The sequence below is a fragment of the Chelonia mydas genome, chromosome 16 (assembly GCF_015237465.2).
Source record: "Chelonia mydas isolate rCheMyd1 chromosome 16, rCheMyd1.pri.v2, whole genome shotgun sequence".
Classification (NCBI taxonomy): domain Eukaryota; kingdom Metazoa; phylum Chordata; order Testudines; family Cheloniidae; genus Chelonia; species Chelonia mydas.
In genome coordinates, this window is record NC_057857.1 from 11618170 (window position 1) to 11641606 (window position 23437).

General features: G+C 43.6%; 1 protein-coding gene across 6 annotated transcripts in view; it reads left to right on the forward strand.

The window, feature by feature from the left end:
* Window positions 1–23437, forward strand: part of LOC102932197 (collagen alpha-1(XXVII) chain B) — a 299945-nt gene that overhangs the window by 76767 nt on the left and 199741 nt on the right. For all 6 annotated transcript variants that reach the window (XR_006286160.1, XM_043530414.1, XM_043530416.1 and 3 more), the window contains 2 exons: window positions 3839–3909; window positions 11075–12510. Coding sequence is in view for 5 of the 6 variants with exons in the window: in XM_043530414.1 (XP_043386349.1) it covers window positions 3839–3909; window positions 11075–12510 (1507 nt within the window). In the remaining variant the exon portion in view is untranslated. The remainder of the gene's footprint in view (window positions 1–3838; window positions 3910–11074; window positions 12511–23437) is intronic.

Genomic DNA, 23437 nt, shown 5'->3' on the forward strand with positions numbered 1-23437 from the left:
TGCAGAGGAAGGCACTCTTGAGTGATTTATTCCAAGATAAGATGATACTTTTTAGCAGTGGCTTTGTCATCACTGAATCAGTGCATTGCTATATGTTACAAAATATAGAGAATGCATGGTAAGAACTGATAGCCATCAAACATTCTCAGGCTGTTTTTATTTTTGCCCTTGAGGCAAGTGCATTGTACATGACACATATCGGGATTATCAGCGAGGGAGATTCTATACAGACCACAGAGAGAGAGGACTGATGACTCTCTTGGCCCCAGGGGCCCATCAACTTGTTGCTTTCAGAAATTTGATCTCTAACCTTCACTAGAAGAGTGATGCCTGACTCTGAAGGCTGAAGTCCATGGGTTTGATCCTAAGTCCATTCTGCAAATCAGTAGCTCCACTGAATTCAGTGGGGCTAGCGTTGAATGAAAGTCACCCCTATCCTATGGAGAGACTGGAAGGGCACCTTCTCGGTCTTGAACCAGGGCTTATGTGGAGGATAGGTCTTATGGCAGGTTTCACCTGGTGTCTCCGAGGGTTTGCAGGAACTAATTGAGCTTGCTGGGGATATTTGTTCTTGCTGTGATGCATACATGCACACACCCATAGAGGGGTACTATTGTGGGTGACTCTGAAAATCCCTAGCAATGGGGTGGAGCAGAGATAAAGGAATAGATAGATCTGCTAGCTCTATATAAGGAGAAAACTCTCCCTTGCTTACTGCTACTCAAATCGCTTATGCAACCCTGTCACCATAGGGTTGTAACGGAAAAAGACCTCATGTTATAAAAAACCTGCAATAATTAACAGCCCCATCAGACACAGGTCTGCCATTTGGAAGCAGCATTCACTTTTTCCATTAAGCTGGTATATTTTGCCAAAGTGTTTTTCTTCAGCATTCTGGCACTTGTCCTCATTCCAGTCTTGTACTGTATTGGCTGTCTGAGGAGAGCAGCAGTGTGTCCAGTGCCAGCTGGAGGCTATGCTGTGAATCCATCTCTTTTACTGCCCAGTCAGTGTCTGTGCAACAGAATCGTGTGCTAGATTTTCCCTGAAGCTTGTTCCCCTTGCTTGTTGGTCAACAGGAAATCTAGAGGCAAATTGTGGGGATTTTCCCTTCCTCATTGCCATTTTTATTAAAAATAATGGCCTTTACCTTGGTACATTGTGGGGGGGACTGAATTGGTGACTGATTCACAGGGTTGTTTGATACTATAAAAACATCCATGCTGTATATAGATACAGAGCCCTTGTTCTCACTCGGAAAAAGGTGCTCTTTATTCATGTGAGCTAGCACATGGAATCAAAGAAGAGGTAAAATCTGCGTGAAGACCAAGGCATTTTGCAGTCTTAATGCTAATTAGCAGGTTGTAGTAAACCCTGGGCTCTTTAACTCAACCTTCTAGTGTGTGAAAGCTACAAACTGCCTTGTCTTCCTTACGATTTTACCTCATTTTAATTACCATGAGTTAGCTAACGCAAGTTAAGAACAATGTGGTTTTTTCCTATTGAGGAAACCCCCCTTTTTAAGCTCTGCTATTGCATATAGCAATAGCTGGGACTCTGCAGCTCACGCTCAAGACACAAAAACTAAGCCACATCTGAGTTCTAATTGACGGTGGTTTTTGTCGGTTTGATGGGTCACAGAAATGAGGGTCGGGGATCCGAGCTGGGTTCTGGTCCTTTTACATCATGCCTGTGGCATAAAGGGATCCAGGAAGCAGCCAGGAATTCCGCCGGGGCAGGGAGGGTTCCATGGGTCGTATGTGGCCAGTGTAATGGTGGAGCAAGAAGGTATGGCTAGGATGCATTATTTAGCTATTCTGAGTTGCTAGGTGGTCCGCTGGGGACCTTTATAATATGGAAATAAGTTAGAGCAGCCCTCAGGTCCCTCCTGCACCTGAAAGGTGAACCCTGGAATCAGGAGTAAGGAGACTGCAAAGTAACAATTTGGTCCATCTAATTAATTTCCCTGATTTGGGATTGTTCTAGTGCTTTTTCTAGTCAAGTGTCAGAACATAGCAAGCAGTGGGGTTCATGCATGGATTTCTCTACTAAAGTTAATAGGCCAGATCCTCGGCCTATAAATCAGTGTAGCTTCACTGAAGTCAATGGAGCTGCAGTGTTCTACAGCAGCTGATGGAAAGACCCAAACTAATAAAAAACCTCTACAAAGTTTTTCATGTGCAAGAGCTGAAACGAGAGAGGCTGGGAAACGGTACACTAAAATATTGAAATAAATATACAATTATTTTCATTCAGGGTCTATTTCATGTCTTTGTCCCACTCCCACCCCAAATATACTATTGGTCTAACTGAAATGAAGTAGTACTAACAACTTATGAATGATCAATGTTTTTTCTTTCTCTGGTGGAGGATTTTATATAGTTTACATTTTTGTGTCTGTTCCTTCAGCTGCCTAATGGCCTTGAAACTTCAACCTAGCTATTAAATCTCCTCTAGAAGACAAGAGAATTTAATCTTATAACTTTCCACAGATAGTTCTGAGTGAATTTAACCAAGGAGTTTCTTATGCTTTTGCATTATTTTGATACCAATCAAGCAATTTGTGGGTTGAGGGGTGGTTTCTGCAACCTTTCTGGTATAGCTTTTCCTCCCTGCTACTGCTTTCACTGGTACCCAGAAGCTTATAGTGTAGCTAGCAGAAAGCTTTTCCAAATGCAGCTTCACAGGTGTGAAACACAACCTTCCAGAGGGGTGCCTCCACATAGCTTGGAATGCTGCAACTCCTGTGGGCGTTTTTCTTAACCCCTACCACCGGCAGGCAGAATTTCTCTACACATTGAACTAATGAGAAATGCATTAATGGTAGTGCTCTAACTGTGCTGGGTACCAAAGGGTTAACCGCCTATCCCTTCTCTTTGTATCCTTTCTTTAGAAGAAAATAAATTAAACCACATAGGGCTTTTCCCAAAATTTGTTCTTAATGAATGTGAGAGCAGCAGGATTCAAACTTTGTTTACTCAGATGCAAAGTTTCAGAGTAGCAGCTATGTTAGTCTGTATCCGTAAAAAGAAAAGGAGGACTTGTGGCACCTTAGAGACTAACAAATTTATTAGAGCATAAGCTTTCGTGAGCTACAGCTCACTTCATTGGATGTACTTGTGGCACCTTAGAGACTAACAAATTTATTAGAGCATAAGCTTTCGTGAGCTACAGCTCACTTCATCGGATTATCCGATGAAGTGAGCTGTAGCTCACAAAAGCTTATGCTCTAATAAATTTGTTAGTCTCTAAGGTGCCACAAGTCCTCCTTTTCTTTTTTCAGATGCAAAGGTAACTTACATAACACTTTACTGTGTGTCCTCTCATCCCCTAATACATACACTTTGGTCAAGTCCATCTTTCTCCTTATTTTGAATTGCTTCTGTGTCCCTTTTGCATCCTGGCATTCCACACTGGACAGTGCTGCAGCTAACACAGAACTTTGGTCTTTCTGTAGGTGATGATGATCTGACACCCTTGACATCACTGCATATAGCTCTGATCCCAATTCAGGGCCTGATCCAAAGTCTGTTGCAGTCGATGGACAAATTCCCATTGATTTCGGTGGGCTATTGATCAGGCCCTCAAGTAGGATTCTGGTTATGGAGTCCCAATAAGAAGCAAGCAGTCAGTTCTGTGCTGTGAGAGTCTGATCCTCCAGCTATTATCGTTCATGACAACACCCTCCCCCCCCCCGCCCTTGACTTCAATAAACGCACGATTGAAGCCTTGTTCAGGATGAAGCTTTTTTTGGCCTTTAACAGCCATACTTGAGTAATGTTTTATATTTTAAAATTGTAACAAAAACCTGATTTTTTTCCCCTTCTCTGATTTTTAGGGGATCGCTCTTTCTCTGGACTGTTCTATATTTTACCTGTTTCCTTGGATTCGCACAGGGAAGTCCTGAAGGTAAATTACACTTGTGTGTTTATTTTTCTGCCCTACAAAAAAAAATGTGTAAGTGAATTTTAGCCAGGGGGCTTGGCTTCAGTTTAGATAACTGTATCTAATCAAGAGCCTAATGCACAGACTTAATTTACTCACTTCTGCTGTTTTGCTGCTGATGGTTCAGGTGTTAACCTGAGTAGACTATCCAGACTTGGTGACCAGCAGTTAAGGCCAGATTTTTAAAGGTATTGGGGTACCTAAAGATGCAGATGGGCACCTCATGGGATTTTCAGCTCTATCTACATATCTTCATCTTTTGGCACCTAAATTCCTTTTAAAAATCTGGCCCTTAAAGCCTTTTATCTAATGAAGTTGGTCACTAATGAGTTAAGCATCCCTGGGAGGCTGGTAAGTATTATAATTAGGATCCTACCATATTCGCAGTTCATTTTGGTCAATTTCACGGTCATAGGATTTTTTTAAATCATGAATTTCATGATTTCAGGTATTTAAATCTGAAATTTCAGAGTGTTGTAATTACAGGGGTCCTGACCCAAAAGGGAGTTGTGGGGTTACAAGATTATTGTAAGGGGCATTGCAGTACTGCTACTGTTATTTCTTTGTTGCTGCTGGCGGCAGCGCTGCCTTCAAAGCTGGGCAGCTGGAGAGCCGCAGCTGCTGGCCAGGAGCCCAGCTCTGAAGGCAGAGCTGCTGCCAGCATTAGTGCAGAAGTAAGGATGACATGGTATGGTATCGCCACCCTTCCTTCTGTGCTGCTGCTCACAGATCTGGACCCTCAGTCAGCAGCTGCCACTCTCCAGCCACCCAGCTCTGAAGGCAACAGCTCAGAAGTAAGAGTGGCATGGTATGGTATCGCCATCCTTACTTCTGCACTGCAGCTGGCAGGGCGCTGCCTTCAGAGCTGGGCACCTGGCCAACAGCCGCCGCTCTCCGACCTCCCAGCAATGAAGGCAGCACAGAAGTAAGGGTGGCAATAGCATGACCCCTCTAAAATAACTTTGCAACCCCCCTGTAACTCCCTTTAGGGTCAGGACCCCAACTTGAGAAATGCTGGTCTCCACTGTGAAATGTGTATAGTAAAGGTTAAAACACACACAAGACCAGATTTCATAGGGGGAGACCAGACTTCACGCTCTGTGACACATTTTTTCATGGCCCTGAATTTGGTAGGGCCCTAATTATAATCCCCATTTTACAGAAGTAGAATCTGAGGCATAAAGAGGGTGTAGCCTGTTTCAGAAAAGGCTATGAAACCACCTGCTGCTCAGGTATGGGAAAACACATGCTGCTGTTTTCCTTGAATTACATCACTTGGCACAATGCAATGCTGATGATGCAATGTAACCCCAACGTTATCCAGAGAAATGATAGGTGGTTTATTGTTGGAGAATCCTTGTATATCCAGGCATGGCCTCACCCTATCCAAGATGTGTGCCAAATGTACCCTAATCTCGCACAGTATGAGTCAGCTCATGCTGAGCACAGGAGCGTCATGTGGTTTTCATCTACTCATTCATGCTGGGTTATGCCCCCCTTCTTTCCCCCCCGTTCTAGCCAATTTCTGATCCCTCATAGCTGCACTCGCTCTTCACCTGGGAAAACAGGTGGCTTCCTTCAAGATGGTGTTGTCCTTCAGTAAGCCAGTATGTACAGTATGGGGCATGAGAACATGGTATATATTGTGCGTTTCCTAGCTCCTATGCAAGATGGAATTGATCCAGCTACCCTTAATGTGGGTTCATTGTGCTTTCCACCCACCAAAAGCCTAGCGATAAGATACTGGACCAGATTCCTCCCCGGTGACTTTAACAGTTTTGAACTGGAGATAAGGCAAGTTAGACGCAGATACACGTGCCCAGTGTAAAAATGCCCAACTATCTATTCCCCAGAACCATAATGCCACCTGAGCCATAATGCAATCTAATTTCTGTTGATCTTTTTACACCACCACCCCACTTCTCCTGCCTCTCGTACTGACAAAGTTTCTTTGGGTGGGGGGAGGAAGAATCAAATGGCTTATGACCTGATCAAGCTCCCATTAAAATCAGTGAGAGACTGTCATTTGATTTCAATGGGAGCATATCCTTAGAGAAACCTCCACATTTCACAAGCTAAATTTTCACACTTGCTATTCTTGAGAGATTTCTAAGTTTCTTTACCACTTTTCTAAAGGGTAAGACTCCTTTAGGATAACTAGTGACCCGCATGGGGATCCAGGAAGTTTCCTGGTTGATGATGATAAAAAGAATTCTCGCTCAGTTTCCATCATCCAGCTGTGGAGAGAATCTGTTTGTCAGAGAGCCACCTCCTCTATCTTAAAATAGCAACATCTCCTCCACATGATTTACTCAGGGTGCAGGCTGGAACTGAACAACTTCCTATATAATCAGCAGGCAATAATAAGTGGACTAGCAAGCTCCAGGCCTCTTAGGCTCCAAAACGTGAAGGAAAAATAGAAAGTTGGTTGCAGCTCAGCTGAAACGCAGCCCGTGGAACAGTCACTGCCACCAGCAATTTTGAAAAAAGTAATATTTTCCAAATTCTACTTTCCTGCAAAGGAAGTGAACATCTGGTTGAATCACTTATTCAAGCAGTTTTCAGAGCAAGTTTTATGTTAACATAAAAGAGAGCAAACAAATACTGTGTTTTAGCTATTTTTTTTATTTTTATTTTTTAATAGACTTTTAACGCTCCATTTTTGGAGTCATGTTTATTGCTCTTTTTACTACCAGGATAATTATGGGATGTTTAAATGTTTTTGGCTGTTGGCGTCCATATAAAACAAATTTTCATTGTGTGTATGCGCACACAAAAAGCCTTCCATTTTATAGTGTGGTGCAATGAAAGCCCTGCCTCTGATGGAATGAATTACCTTCCCTAAAACATCCTGCACTTTTGGAGGAGAGAAGGATGGTTTCCTTACAAGTAAAGGGATAGTTCTTTCCTTTAAAATGTTTGATGTGGGCATCCAAATAAAGGTCAGGTGAATGGTGCAAGCGAACATCAGAAGTTTCAGTCCGTATTATCCAAAGCTGGTGCTAACCCGCTGGGGACCATAAGAAGGAATTTTGTTGCCCTCTTCCCCCCGATACTAAAACACTTATGAGAAAAAGTGAATAGGGCCCCCTGGAGCTGGTTGGGGCCCTAAGTAATTTCTTAGTCTGCTTATGCCTAGCACTGGTTTATCACTCAAGAATGTAAGGCTGGGATAATGTAACTCTGGTTTCATGCAAGTGAGCAGTGGGAGTTTTACCATTGACTCGAATGGAAGTGGAGTTAGGCCGATGCTGTGTGTTTTTGAAAATCTAGAACTAAAAGGGGAAGGGGAGGGCTGCGTACATTGGAAATGCAGCATCCATACAAATGCTACAAATTCAAAAGCGTAATGGTCCAGGTCCTCATCTGGTGTAATCTGTGTCCTTACATTTATGTCAGTGGATCTGCACGGATTTGCACTAGCTGAGGTTCCAGGCCAATAGTTTTGAAATTTAGACTTCATTCAACCAAACTTTGGATGTAGGTCCTAGATCTAAGCCAGCGGAGGCTAGTAAACTAAGAGTTATTTCTCTCCTACTTTCTGGTTTTGTGGGGGTGGAAGGGAAATAAATTAGACATTTCAGCCTTTGGTGAGCATCTCTTTCAAGGATATGATAGTTCAGGAATCCCTTCTGCATATAGCTTCCCATTTTGGAAAGAAATTTGCCCTCAGCCCCAAAATACTGCTACTTGGGTACCACAATTAGGCCATGTCTGCACTAGAGACCTTACAGCGGCAAAGCTGTACCAATGCAGCTGCATTGCTGTCAGTCTCCTGGACAGCCACTCTGTGCCGACGGGAGAGCACTCTCCTGTCAACATAATTAAACCACCCTCAATATGTGGCGGTAGCTATGTCGGCAGGAGAACGTCTCCCACCAACATAGCACTGTCCACACTGGCGTTTCTGTTCATGTAACTTACGTCGCTCAAGGGGGTGTGTTTTTCGCATCCCTGAGCGACATAAGTTATACCAACAAAAGTGCCAATTTGGACATAGCCTTAGTTACACAGGGGTAAGAGACAGAAAGCTTTAGTCCATCCGTTTTTTAAAAAACATGTCTTGGTGGTAACTCTAGGAGGAGAAAGTTGAAGGGAAAAGGTAAGGCTTCGATAAATTCATATCAGTTTAAAGAAGCCAAAAGTGGCACTTGTGCACCTTTAATTGTACACTAGTTGATGGCATCCCTTCATGGAACTCATCTGGGGACATGCCCATCAGTTCAGTGGACTCAGTGTGGGATATAGTAGCAGAGGTGGGCTGGGCAGGCAGGTGTGCTGGGCTGGGTGGCTGAGCACAGAGCACACAACCCCCGCACAAGGTCTGCTGTAATCAGGCTCCATACAGACATTGGGCTTTTGGTCCAATCTTATATGTTTTTCAACACAATTTGATACAGTAGCTAACGAGACAGTTGGATTTGTAGTTCAAACAGCAGCAGCATGCTCCGAACAGGGAAAACATAGTTATGTCTTTGCAGAGCAGTTCCCTAGAGTACAAAATATTTCTGCCCTATCACTACAGTACATCTCTTGAAGAGAACCTAAAAATACACCTAGCAATTGGAAGCCAGCGTTTAGCTCCTAGATTTAAGCAGCAAGTGTATTTCCTTAGGGCCAGATCCTGGTCCCTTTGAAGTCCATGGCAAGGCTCCCACTTGACTTCACTAGAGCCAGGATTTGGCCCTTAACGTTTGAAAGGAGTTGGGAAATGATCCAGAAGACAGAAGTGACTTCAAGGATAGCTCTATACCTCCCCCATTCAGCAGCGGATTGGGGGATTCTATCCATGCTGTGAGGATGGAAATCCCTATTGGGTTATATGGGAGGGGATGCATGGGAACCAGGGGCTTGTTTAGCCAGAGATAAACACCAGTATTAATAAATCCATACATGCTCATACAATAAATAATCTCCTCAGCATAGAGGTAATTGAGAGAGAATTTCCATCCCCTTCACAGTTGACCCCTAAGCTTCTCTGTGGCTCTGTCTACTATAAAGGGAATTGAAATGCCTTAAAAATAGAAAGTGGGGTGGGAAATAAAGCAGGTCCCAGACAATCTAAATATTGATTTACTTGTTCTAATGTACAAAAATGGTTATGGTTTGCCAAAGTCTAAGAACAGAGCTGTTCTCTTTCTAGTGTTCTCTCTTCTTGGCCAGAGCCCATGCTAGGCCTCAGACAGGCTTAAGTTTGCAGGCTTTCTAACAAACACTCATGAACTCTTTCTGTTCCAGCTCCACAAACACTGAGAACAGCACTGAATATGTCACAGTTAAGGGTGAAGGAGGCCAAATTCTGAGGGCCATTTTGGGGGAGTTTTTTTCTTGGATTATTTTTCTTCTGCTCATTTTTTTTCATCTGAGAAGCCTGTGAAGTTAATTGAAGTGCAGCTGTGGCTGGCACTGTTACGCTCCTGATTGTTTAAACTCTTCTCTTTGGATGTAGGCATTTGGATTGAGGGGTGCAGCCCTCTCCAGGCTAGATTGTACAGTTGATAATTCCCACAGGAAGATTAGGTGGCAATCTAGGAATAGAGATTGCAATTTGTCAGTTTTGTTTATGCCGGGAAGAATATAACCCTCTTTAGCTCCTTTCTGAATAGCTACTTTTCCCAGCGAGCTAATGGAACAAAGATAGCAACCCTATGTGTGGAATGAAGAGTAGAATAGGGATAAAGGTCTGATCCCTTAAGGAAAAGTCCTATAGAGTTTAATAGGGAGGAAGCCAATAGGGTTCTATGTAGATGTTAGAGCTTATAGAATTGAATAGAGAACTTCGTCCTTGCTATAGTATTCTATAGGTTGGCTTAAACATTCTGTGGAAAGATTTATTATGTTCTATAGGCCTTCTTTCTATTCGGAGTTGAAGTCAATGGGAGCTTTGCTGTTGATTCAAATGGGAACAGAATTGGAACAGCCCCCATTTCTGGAACAGCCCCCATTTCTTCCCCCTCCCCCAGTTTTGCCATTTCCCTGCCCAACCCCAGGACATACTTGCCTTAATGGCTCCTCCTTTCCCCCTCCCCCCCCCAGCCCCCATGGACCTTTGTCTTCCTCCCTCTCTTGAGCTCTCGAGCATTCTCCCAAGTCCAGCATTGTGGCCCAGCTGGCAGCCAGTTGGCTGTAATTTGTGCTGCTGTTGCCTGCTAATCTGTTTTAGACTCTCTGCTCTTTATAAGCAGCCCCTCTGACCATGGGGCCAAGAGCCAAAGGATTCTGCCTCAATCTGCCCATTGCATGCCTCTCACCCAGGCTAGTGGACATGAGCCTATTCAGCTAACATCCAAGTTCACGTTCATAACACTTCATATACATGTATGGTCCCTCCAACTTTTGTACAAAATTTAAAGCTGTGTGCTCATCCATTTTAACTAATGCTACAAGGTGATACCTTCAGTGGCTCGGTTAAGCCTAGATGCAGCCTTCCCATGCCCGGGGTTACTTTCTCTTTTAAAAAAAACAAAAACAAAACTATTAACACCATACAGTATCATCAAAGGCTATGGGTCTGTCTCAAGTGATGGAGCTGGTGTGTCTGGAAAGATGGAATTATGGGTCTCCACTCCATAAAATTCTGCTCTCTACCCTAAGTGGAAAAGAAATCTTAGTCTCAAATCATTTTTTTTATTATTAAACGTCCAGCTACGTCAAGTCATAACTCAACTTCTGCCAAATGGTCATATCCAACATTTAATCCCAAATGTGTGATATTGGGGCTTAGGAGGAAACATTCCATGGGGGAAGGTTATCTTCCAAACTGTCTGCTGTGACTGGGTTTTCTTCCACCTTCCTTCAAAACATCTGTTACTGGGCCACTGTTGAAGACTGGATACTGGGCTGGATGGACCATGATTTTGGTCCATTATGGCAATTCCTATGAGATACTGAACTGCCACTGTATGGGCTCCTAGCCTGGAAATCAAGACAAAATAGATGCATCCATGACCTGACTGTCTTAAAACAGTTTTGAGTGGAGAGGAAGGTAGGCACAATCTATAATCCACTGCATTTGGGGGTCCAATCAACTGCCCATGGTGCCCTTGGAAAGATTCCTGTTGACTCAGATGGTGTTGGATCAGGCCCTGGGTTTGCCTGGGTACTCATGCTCTTTGCCCCTCTTTTTCAGATGTGGACATTCTTCAAAGACTGGGCCTGGCAGGGAAGAAGCCATTGAGCGGATTGTCTTCATCACGCTCGGTTCCTCAGGGGGTTATCCCTTTCAAATCGGGGGTCATCTTCACTAAGCGAGCACGCATCGAGGCACCCATTAGTACCATCATCCCCGCTGCCTTTGGCACAGACTTGACCCTAGTCCTGAGCTTGTGCTCCCACCGCATCAACAATGCTTTTCTATTCTCTGTCAAGAGCAAGAAGAAAAAACTGGAGCTGGGGGTCCAGTTCATCCCCGGGAAGGTCATTGTGTACGTAGGCCACAAGCATTCTGTATATTTTGATTACAGTGTTCATGATGGCCACTGGCATAACATGGCCATTGACATCCGAGGCCAGATGGTCACTTTAGTTACTTCTTGTGGGAAGCAAAGAGTACATGCGGATTTGCATTTTAAAAAAAACGAGGCATTGGATCCACAAGGGTCTTTTCTCTTAGGGAAAATGAACCAGCACTCGATACAGTTTGAAGGCGCCATTTGCCAGTTTGATATTTATCCTTCCGCCAAGGCAGCTCATAATTACTGTAAATACCTGAAAAAACAGTGCAGGCAAGCGGACACCTTCCGGCCGAATCTGCCCCCGCTTGTCCCACTCTTGCCCAGGGATCCCAGCGCCTCCCCAATGGCCTCTCTGCAGACTAAGTTCTTGCTACAGGGTTTGAAGAACCTGACCACTGTGATATCAACATCAGAGCTCATCAAGGTCACAACACCCCTCAAGACTCCAGCTACAGCGTCCACCACCTTGGTCCCATATAAGCTGCTGTCTCCCAGGCTGACAACCAAAGCAGCCAAGGTTACAATTGTGCGGTCTACCGTTCCACCGAGTATTGATATGCAGCTGCCGGTCCATTCGCACTCTCGGACTACTACAGCAGCCCTCAGGATTTCCCAACCCTCTTCCAATGCAAGTTCACAGAAACACTCCATTCCCGCTGTCAGAAACATCCTGCCTGCTGGCCAAAACTCCATTGCCATCAGCAGGAAAGAATTGGAGCAAAAGACCAAAAAGATGATCAACCAAAAAACTTCCACCAAGCCCTCTGAAACCCTCAGCACTGTAAAGCCAATGAGGAAGAAGATTGAAAACACATCTAGAGACATCCATCCCATGACCATGAAACAAAACCCGGAGAACCTGACCAGTGGACCCATTCCAAAAATGCTATTGCCACTACCAACCAAGAAATCCGTTCCTAGCCTAATTCCTCTACTGTACACCAAATCAACCCCTGGATCTTTTCATCGTACCTTCAGAACCAGTGTGCAAGCCTTCAACCTCACAACTCCTGCTGCTGTTGATGGGTTTCAGGTCTTTGACCCCATTGGACCCACCCTATTTCCATTTTTACTGGGACTTCCTGGATCTAAAGGAGACCAAGGTCCCCCGGTAAGTTCAAGTTTTTAAATATATTCATGGTGTGGTCCAGTGAATAGGATTCCCAGACCAAGGGTCATATCTGCTATCAACTTGCTAGGCCTGCCTTGGGCAAGTCACTTCACCTCTCTGGTCTTCCATTTCTCCACTTATAAAAAGGGGATAATGTTTACCTAGCTCTGTAAAGTACTATGAGGTGGTTTACGTAAGTCCTAAATATTGTTGTTAAACTAGAGATGCCTGAGCTACCAGGTTCGTATCTGAACTTCTCCAAAGTTGTTTGGACTTATCTCTGCCCTAAACAGGCTTGATATGATGTGAACAGCAGAAGTTGATAAGGGTGTCAGCATTGACTTAGAATCTCCAGTGTGTTTCCTTTGTGCCACTCTACAGACATGCGTTTTCGATATCTTCTGTTCTGGGCTTAACCAATGCATTGTGCATCCCTTTCAATGTATGGCAATTTAAGAAGTCTATTTGTAATATTACAAAACCAGCCAGTTAAAATGTGGGGTGCAATATATTTCAAATGTAGTTTAGAAATACTCCTTGTTTTGAATATCACAGAAATGGCCCAACTTCAATATTTTTGTATTTAAAGTGCTTTTAAAATGTGAACCTGGCAGATTTTAGGATGAGCTGCAAGATGCATTTCTATTTCCAGACCTTCCCTAATAATGTTTTTTATTACACAAGCACCTAGGGACACCTGTCAAGGCTCCATTGTGCTAGGCACTGTATGAGCCAATAGCGAGAAGAGAGTCCCTACTCCAGGGAGCCTTGCATCTTCCTAAGTAGTTAAGGGCCTGATCCTATGTGGTGCTGAGTTCCCATTGAAATCAAACCCTAAAATCCTAGCTGATTGGTTGGAAACTCCCATAGGCTGGGATTTTCAACAGCACTTAAGGGAGTTAGACACCTAACAATGGGAGCTGGGTGCCTTGACTCCTATAAAAATCACAGCCTTAGTGTGTTGTCGCAATTTAAATCTTGTAAAGGCACCCAGACACCACCCTAATGGGCACCCTACAAAATCTGATGATAACGAAATAATGCCATTGGTTAATATTTTCAGAAGTGACTACTGATTTTTGGGTGCCCATCATGACACCTTTAAAGTGGCTTGATTTCTCTGCTCTCTCCCCCACATCCCAGTCCCTTGGGACTGGTCCACTGAGTTCTTTCAGAAAAGCAGGTGTCTCAAGTTGTCTTTTCAGAAATAACTAGCCTTTTTTGAAAAACTTGGCCATTGTATACACAATGCATATTTTCAAACAAGGGACCGGTAAAACAAATGGAATAATGGAGAAAGCACTTTAGAGAGCGTCAATATTTTTATGGGGTAATCATTTCTTTTTAAAATAATACACATTTAAAATGTACGCAGAATTTCTTTCTAAATAGGCTTTGCAGCATTCCATTTTTAAAATAATTTTGATGGATAATATTGATGTTTGTTTTAAGCATTTTTTCTATTTTTATCTATTTAAATTTTCAGTTGTGGGAAATTTATGGCGAAGTCTGACAATAATTATTTAATGACAGTAGATGTTGAGATTCAGAAAGTTAAAGCTTTATAACCATTGTGACTAAGTTCCTGCTCTACCTTGGTGGGTCTTGCGCTTATTGGCGCATTTGCTCGCCTTGGAGCTTCACGGCAGCCCTCAGCTTGGCAGTTTTTCTGAACCCACAGTCCAGGGCAACTCCTCCTGTGTCTGATCAGGAGTTGGGAGGATTTGGGGGGAACCCGGGCCCGCCCTCTACTCCAGGTTCCAGCCCAGGGCCCTGTGGAATGCAGCTGTCTAGAGTGCCTCCTGGAACAGCTGTGCGACAGCTACAACTCCCTGGGCTACTTCCCCATGGCCTCCTCTCAACACCTTCTTTATCCTCACCATAGGACCTTTCTCCTGGTGTCTGATAATGCTTGTACACCTCAGTCCTCCAACAGTCCGCGTTCTCACTCTCAGCTCCTAGTGCCTCTTGCTCCCAGCTCCTCACACACACACTACAAACGGAAGTGAGCTCCTTTTTAAAACCCAGGTGCCCTGATTAGCCTTCCTTAATTGATTCTAGCAGCTTCTTGATTGGCTGCAGGTGTTCTAATCAGCCTGTCTTAATTGTCTCCATTATCTTTGAAAACTCATGGCGATCTGGGGAAGTCCCAGACGACTGGAAAAAGGCTAATGTAGTGCCCATCTTTAAAAAAGGGAAGAAGGAGGATCCTGGGAACTACAGGCCAGTCAGCCTCACCTCAGTCCCTGGAAAAATCATGGAGCAGATCCTCAAGGAATCGATTCTGAAGCACTTAGAAGAGAGGAAAGTGATCAGGAACAGTCAGCATGGATTCACCAAGGGCAAGTCATGCCTGACTAATCTAATTGTCTTCTATGACAAGATAACTGGCTCTGTGGATGAGGGGAAAGCGGTGGACGTGTTGTTCCTTGACTTTAGCAAAGCTGTTGACACGGTCTCCCACAGTATTCTTGCCAGCAAGTTAAAGAAGTATGGGCTGGATGAATGGACTATAAGGTGGATAGAAAGCTGGCTAGATTGTCAGGCTCAATGGGTAGTGATCAATGGCTCCATGTCTAGTTGGCAGCCGGTATCAAGTGGAGTGCCCCAAGGGTCGGTCCTGGGGCCAGTTTTGTTCAATATCTTCATAAATGATCTGGAGGATGGTGTGGATTGCACCCTCAGCAAGTTTGCAGATCAGACTAAACTGGGAGGAGAGGTAGATACACTGGAGGGTAGGGATAGGCTACAGAGGGACCTAGACAAATTAGAGGATTGGGCCAAAATAAATCTGATGAGGTTCAACAAGGACAAGTGCAGAGTCCTGCACTTAGGACGGAACAATCCCATGCACCGCTACAGACTAGGGACCGAATGGCTCGGCAGCAGTTCTGCAGAAAAGGACCTAGGGGTTACAGTGGACGAGAAGCTGGATATGAGTCAACAGTGTGCCGTTGTTGCCAAGAAGGCCAATGGCATTTTGGGATGTATACATAGGGGCATTACCAGCAGATTGAGGGACGTGATCATTCCCCTCTATTCAACATTGGTGAGGCCTCATCTGGAGTACTGTGTCCAGTTTTGGGCCCCACACTACAAGAAGGATGTGGAAAAATTGGAAAGAGTCCAGCGGAGGGCAACAAAAATGATTAGGGGACTGGAACACATGACTTATGAGGAGAGGCTGAGGGAACTGGGGATGTTTAGTCTGCGGAAGAGAAGAATGAGGGGGGATTTGATAGTTGCTTTCAACTACCTGAAAGGGGGTTCCAAAGAGGATGGATCTAGACTGTTCTCAGTGGTAGCTGATGACAGAACAAGGAGTAACGGTCTGAAGTTGCAGTGGGGGAGGTTTAGGCTGGATATTAGGAAAACCTTTTTCACTAGGAGGGTGGTGAAACACTGGAATGCGTTACCTAGGGAAGTGGTGGAATCTCCCTCCTTAGATATTTTTAAGGTCAGGCTTGCAAAGCCCTGGCTGGGATGATTTAGTTGAGGATTGGTCCTGCTTTGAGCAGGGGGTTGGACTAGATGACCTCCTTAGGTCCCTTCCAACCCTGATATTCTATGATTCTAGGGTTCCTGATTGTTCTGGAACCTTCCCTGTTACCTTACCCAGGGAAAAGGGACCTATTTAGCCTGGGGCTAATATATCTGCCTTCTATTACTCTCCTATAGCCATCGGGCCTGATCCTGTCACACCATTAAAACACAAATTGTCAATATCACATGTCAAAATATACAAAGTAAATATCCTTAAATCAAACTCTAATAAGGTCTCAAGCAGTTTTTTTCTTACTTTGCCTATCTGTACATTTCAGTTTGTATCAATGGAAATATTTTTTGCCTGTGTGTGTATACAGTGAAATTGACATTTACTGACAAAAATCTAAACCTTCCAAGCCTACTTATAAATGTAACTACTGCATTCACACACACTAACCATTCTTAAAAGAATATATATGTAGGCCATGAAAAAGTATACATACGTTTTGTAATGCCAAAAGCAATTAGGCCACCATAAAGACTATCTGCTAACTTTTTGGGTTTTTTAAAAAAATACAACAATGCAAACAAGATCTTTAAACTGACTAACTTCTGAGAAAATCTTTATATTTGATCCTCAGATTTTTGTTGTATTGTAAATGTGGGGCGGGAGTGTGTATATATCCATATAAAGTAAGATGCTCCCAGAGAGATTCCTTGATTGCCAAGTTCCAGCCCAGAGCTAATTTTTACAGCTGACTTCTTAAAACACTGAAAGAAGGGTTTACAATGGAAAAATGGAGACAAACTTAAGGGACACCGTTAGCAATACCTCTGTGTGCAAATGTACTGACTATTGTTACAAGTAACACCTCCAATAACAATGGCCCTGATCCTGAAAACACCACATGCTTAACTTTAAGGTCTGGCGCCAATCTATAGTTATAATTTCAGGTTTGGATCTAAGGTGCTGATTGTCACCTGATATTTTGGATGCGGCGTCACAGACAGATCTCAGTTTGTTCCAATGTTCCTTTGTGTGACTGAGATCTCAAGGTTGCTACTTCATCATGGTTGTATGCTGTCAGGAAATTGTAGACTCCTCTTTGATTTTTATATACTTTATATATATGAAATAACACACACCCTCCAATTGTTGACAGTGAGTCAGGAAGTCTCCACAACTTCCCTGTGTACACAAAACTGTCTCCTACAATTTCTTTTGTTTCTCCATGAGTGAAGAGCTGATGTATTTGTGGAGATTTCCCCTTAAGCTTATTTGTTTTTCAGTAGCAGGAATCCAATCAATGATTGTGCACCCCTTCTCCAAAAATATGACGTACCTGTAACTGATGGATCTATAGCTGATGCTCAGGGCTCCAGTGAACGCTTGGCCTCCCCTCTCCAACTCCTTGTTCCAAAAATAGTCTGAGGGTGAACATACTAGTCTTGTTCTTCCTACTTTTCTCTCCCACCCAACATGAAGAACTTGTTATTCAAGTAGAATGGAAAATCCCACTCAGCCTGTGAATCACAGCAAACAGACTGATGCAGGCCACGGATGGCTTAGGAAATCGAAGGCAGAAGTTTCCATCTGCTCAGAGAACAGTTAGGGTCCTGGATCTGGGGAAAGGAGAACAACTAAGCCGCTGCCTGGCTTCATCCCCTTTGACTTCTGGAAACAAAGTGAGCGCATTGAGAGGGAAAGGTTATAGCTGCATCGAAGCTGGCTGCTGTGTACAATATCTTCTGTGACTCATTTGGGGATCTCTGTATGACACTTTATTGAAAGTTTCACCCCGACATTGGCCCGGGGGCAGAAAGCACTGAATCAAGATGACACGTTGAGAAATTAATTTAGCATTTATGTAGCCATATAAGCGCTGATAGATGCTTCACAGTTGAGTAATTACTCTGGCACCATCTCCATGTTATTGGGCAGACATTTTTGATGAGGTCAGACTCTCAACACAGTACTTCCTGGTCCGGTATGTGATATCTCAGCCAGTCAATCTTGCCTTGATTAAGCAGATTGCAGGCTGAGAACCAGCAATCACTGTGCACTGCGTCTGGCATAAGGGTGGAAGGAAGGAGATGGTGTTAACTCATGCAATTGTTACCTGATAGAAGGTTCCTTCATGACAACTATTGGGGATATTCTCCCCTTCTCTAGGGGAAGACTCTGGGAAGGTGCTCTGAAAACAGTCCATTGCCAATCTCTAGGGAGGGATTTGTTGGCAGGCATGGAGGAGTCATGGTGTACAGACCTCAAGAGACGAGAAATGGGGCCCATCCCTGGAGAGGGAGCCCCTGCGTGCTGCTCAGCCGCCATTGTATAAGCTCGCTTAAGAGCTGTGCTGGCATAGGCTCCTTCCCCTGCACTTACATGCTCCCCCTCCAAGCCACGGCGGATGAGTTAATGTTGCAGAGAGCCACACTGACTCCCATGCAGACTTCTGCTGGAAACTTACCATGTTGGAAGGGAGCATCTTGAGTACAGCAGCTCCCCCTGGGTCTGGCTCCATTCCAGAAGACTGATAGTTCCCAGCTGCCCACATCCTGCTTTAAAACCTAGGAACTGTAATGATGTGGTGCTCCCAAGAGTGGTCTGGCTGAAAAGGGGTGAGGATGCTGTATTGTCTCTACTCTCTCCTGTCATGAGCACAGGGCCCTTTGTGCCCTCTCTCTCTCTCTAGCTCTTTTGCTGCTAGGCAGGAGGAATAACTATTTCATTCTGCTTTGGTACCGTTTTACACCCATTTTATCCAGGTGTAAAGGGCGACACAGGTGCAAGGCAGTGGTGAATCAGGCCCTGCAGTCTTTGCATATAGCACAAAATAATATCAACATAATCCTAGATTTACATAGGGCCTCTCCTCCCAATTGGCCCAAAAGCTGTTTACAAACTTAACTGCTATATACAAAGTGTGTGCTGAAGGAATCCCTTTGCTAATCAATAAGCTTCAGTTACCTCTGGGGTAGAGCAAAACAGCTGTTTAGCAGGCCACAGCAGGGCTAATGCAACAGGATATGAAGACACATCCCATACGCAATTAGAACTGCAGCATTAACGCCTTAGGAATTTAGGGTAACGGACTGTTTTGTACACAATGGAATTTGGCCAGAACGCCAAGATTATCAGGCTTGTTTTGTTTTTCAAAAGTGCCATGGGATCATTAATGACCACAAAGAGAGAGAATTTGTGTCTTAAATCTTTTCTGGGCAGGAAAAAAAGGAGCAAAAAGGCCCCCAAACACCATACTAGGTCACTAGCTCAATAATGACTCAGTGGCTGGCAGTCTTTCCTCTGACTCATCAACACTACTTCCCACAGCACCTATAAAGTCCAGGTCTCCCTTCCATGTGCTGACCCAGGCTGACTTTGGCTTGCAAGAATTGATGAGCGTGCAGCCCGTGGCTACAAGTGGTATGCAAAACCACAAAAGAAAATGACATTCTATTAATGCATCCTCAGTGCAAATAAACTTGAGTTCTCCTGCTGATCACGAACTGATCACTTGCTGGGCTTTTGGGTGTACAATATATGGCAAGATATAAGGGGCCTTTCCCCATATGCAATAAAGCAGGAATTCCATAGGTTCTTGCCAGCCACAAGAGCAAAGCCCAAGAGACCTGAACGGTGTCCTGAATTTATATGCATCATTGGGGATTTTAATACTTTATTCATGCTGAAATGTATGGTGGAGCAGCCTGCAACTGTCTGAAGCCACTAAGAGGATGTGGTGCCACTGAATAACACTAGTGCTACAATTGGAGTGTGTTTAATAATCAAGCCACAAACTTTACGCGGGGCCGGGGGGGAAGAGGGAGAGAGAGGGGAGGAGCTGGGGTGTTTTGAATGAGTTTTAAAATGTCCTCCTCAGAAAAATCCCAACATAAGAGGGCACAGTCACTGTTTGCAAGATACCATTTGTAAAGATATTGTACATATGTTGCTTTTCACCAGTTTGGTGAATCCTGGATGTAAAGTAAACTTTGTTCTGAAGCCTTTTGCTTTTGCTCTGACTTTCTCAAGGAGCTCAGGGATCCTTGAGCTTCCTCAACAGGATGGTGGGGAAATGGAAAGTTCTTTCCAGGACTCCTCCAAAGCTCTTTGAAGTCACTGGGAGTCTTTCCATTAACTTCAGTAGGCTTTGGGTCAGGCCCTTAATACCAAGAACAGGGACTCTGATGAAATTCATCCTTGTGCAGAGGGCCAGCGCAAACTCTCTGCTACCACTGAAGTCCCACTTAAGCTTTGCTTTTTGAGGGCTTAAATGGGACATAAATGATGCATAGACTTCGTGCAGGCCCCCTGCCCAGACATGAATTTCATCCTCTGTGCACACCAGAAAAAATGATACTTAATTAAACAAATATCACCCATATTTATGCTGTAAAAATGTGGTCTCCTTTACAGCCTGGGTGTCGGAGATGTGGGCGCAAACTGAGCAATTTTATGGGGTTACTGAGTGCTACCGGAAAGGTTCGGCATTTTCTCCACTCTGACTCCACTGGGATTTCAGCATCTTTCAGGGGTGATCCCTCTGGCAGCTTTCTTGTCCGCCATTCATGAGAGAATACACAGGACTAGGCTTGGCAGGATCCCACTGAAATCCAAAAACAATGGCAAGAGAGAGATTTCTTCTTTCACCCTTAAGTGATGATGGAGAAGCTTCCAAAGGTGGAGAATGAGACTCATGGAAAGGGTGGGTTTTATTTTGCATTATAGACCGCTATTCTCCTCAATTGTCATTTCCGTGATGGCTGGGCTACAGATAGAGGGGATGAATCTGTTACAGCCTTGGCTAACATAGTTGCATTTTTTTTTTAGCTCAAGCAGTAGAGGCTCATGGTTTTAGATTTGATCCCTTTTGCCACTCATCCACCCAGAGGTATGAAGTTATGCTGCCAGTGAATATTGTTGCAAAATCAAATATGTTTCTGAATCTGTGAGATCGGTCCAGTTTTCTGCAACTACCATCTTTGGAATATCTCTGACCTCCCTCCGTTTTGTTGCAAAAACTTGCCAACTGAATCAGAAAAAAAAAATCTTGGTAATATGGATAGTCCTCAAAATCAATAGAATATTAAATATCTTTTTCCAGTCCTACTTGTGACATAGACGGCTACCCATGTTGACAACCTGTAATATATTATAGAACACGCGATGTGTTTCAATGCCCTTAATTTATGAGTCATGTACAGAAAAGCCACATCGTCAGTATAATATACAGAATAATGATTAAGATGGTTTTAGAATCATTCACATAATTGGCCCATAAATCATTATGAATTTAAGCAGAAATGCACCCAAAGGGAATCTGGTTTTAGGGCAGTAACTGAGTATGAAACAACAGTCCTGCTTGTTTAAAATGAAGTTGGTGCCAAAGAACAAGTTAAAAGAGCAATTGGGATCAAAGTGCTGGAAAGGAGGTAATGGGAAATATATAAAGAGAAGACAGGAGAAGAAATGATGGAACATAAGACCCTTCCGTTTCACGGTCCTCCAGCATCCTGCCATGGGCGCAAGCATGTAATAAGCAAACTTGAAAAATGCTCCTCCAAACTACCTTAAGCAGCAAAATTGGACTGGAAGTTTCTCAAGAAGATGCTCTTCTCTGAAAGGTTTGTATGAGGTCCTTGCTTCAATCATCTGTATTCTCTGTGTTGCAGTAGTGCCTGGGAGTCCCAACAGAATGAATATGTATTTTCAATATATAGATGTATTACAAGAACATTTTTGTGGGTGGAATTTTTGGGTTTTTATTCCCTAACCTAGTTGAAACCAGGAGGTAAATTATGCAGCAGGGATCCCAGAATATGGAGCACTGTTTACCCTGTTCTGACTCCTATTCCCTGACAGTGAAATTAGTACAGTATCTTGTGGGTTTTTTATGTTCAGTTTATTTTAAATTACCCCCAAATTTTGGAGACTGTGGTATTGAAAAGGTGTAACTGGGTTGCAGTAATTATCAGAGGGAAGGCAGGCATCTCTGGCACCCTGCAGAGAATCAGGGCTTTTGGTACCAAAGACTATCTGGGGGAGATGGTTTTGGTTTTTGGTACTCAGGATGCAGTTAGAATTTTTGGAGAAGGGATGCATTTCCTTTCTTCCTCCCTCTTTTTGGGCAGAGGTGGAGATGACTTTAAGTGATGGGAGGAGTGGTTTGAATTCTTTGTTTCAACTGGATGTTGCTATGGAGGTTGGTGGGATGGGGGAAATTATCTCCCCTCATATGTGCCACTATTATTCCAAGCAACAATGGATGAGATGTTTCTGCTGAAATGATCAGGAGTGGATACTGACATTTTAAATTATCATCATTATACTTCAGAGTCAACACTCTGAGCTGGGTGGGAGCAGTTCACAGAAATAATAGTTTCAGGATGTCTGCAGACTCAGATATCACTGCATCAGTTATATTTCATTCATCTTTTGATAATTATTTTCCTAGCTACAAGGGTTGGGGAATTTTTTAACAAAAGCTTGGGTTCCGGAGCAGTTATTCTGCAGACTGAAACAAACAAAAAGTCTACAATTATGTGTTTGTACAGCTGCATAATCGCATTATATGTGGTGTTCGGAGTTAACACAATGGCTGGTTAAACTAATGTGTGTATAACTTAACATAAGGATTGGTTGTATCAATGGGGGCTGCTTATATAAGGAACAGCAATACTGTATTAACATTAATGTGATGGGCATCTCTCAGATCAGATAATCGCCCAATAGTTCAGACTAGGAATGAGGCTGGAAATCTCAAGAACAGGGGAATAGCAAGCAGTTGACATTTGATAGGACCAGTAGGTGACGGTGCATTAGAACTTCCACTGTGATGAAACATTATCCCTATTAAGCCATAGGATCTTACGCTTTTAGAACATGCATTCTTTTGATATCTTCACCACTGTCTGGTTCTACCTGAGCCAGCCACACTGCAGAAAGAGAAATGCTAATGCATCCCGTGCCAGTCCAAATTAGTAGCGTGGAGGGAGGAAGGGGATTACCTGTACATTTTTTAACCTCTGCAAATTTTTGCATTTGTTTGGACCAAGGTTCAGTTTTATCCTTATCTCTTCTGAACTCATTCACTCATCACTTACCTACTGTACGTGAGGATTGGTAATATTCACCAGGGTTCTTTTGAGGAGAGACTTTGTTAGCATGCATGCATTCAGGCCATCACTGTTTGAAACCAAAGCCTAGGATGGACTTTGGAGTAGGGGTCTCCAAGGATTATCTGGTGCATTTGTGTTTATATTCCTGAGATCTGTGTTAGGGATCTTGAACATTTAACTCTTCCTTTGGTACCGCAGTATGCACAGACTCTGAGTTACCTGTGTTGTTTCACAAGTGGCAGAGTCGGTTTTGTAGTGTTTCTTAACTTGTGAGAACAGAGCACCACTTTAGTCTGCCAAAAAATTGTTTGGGAAAGGG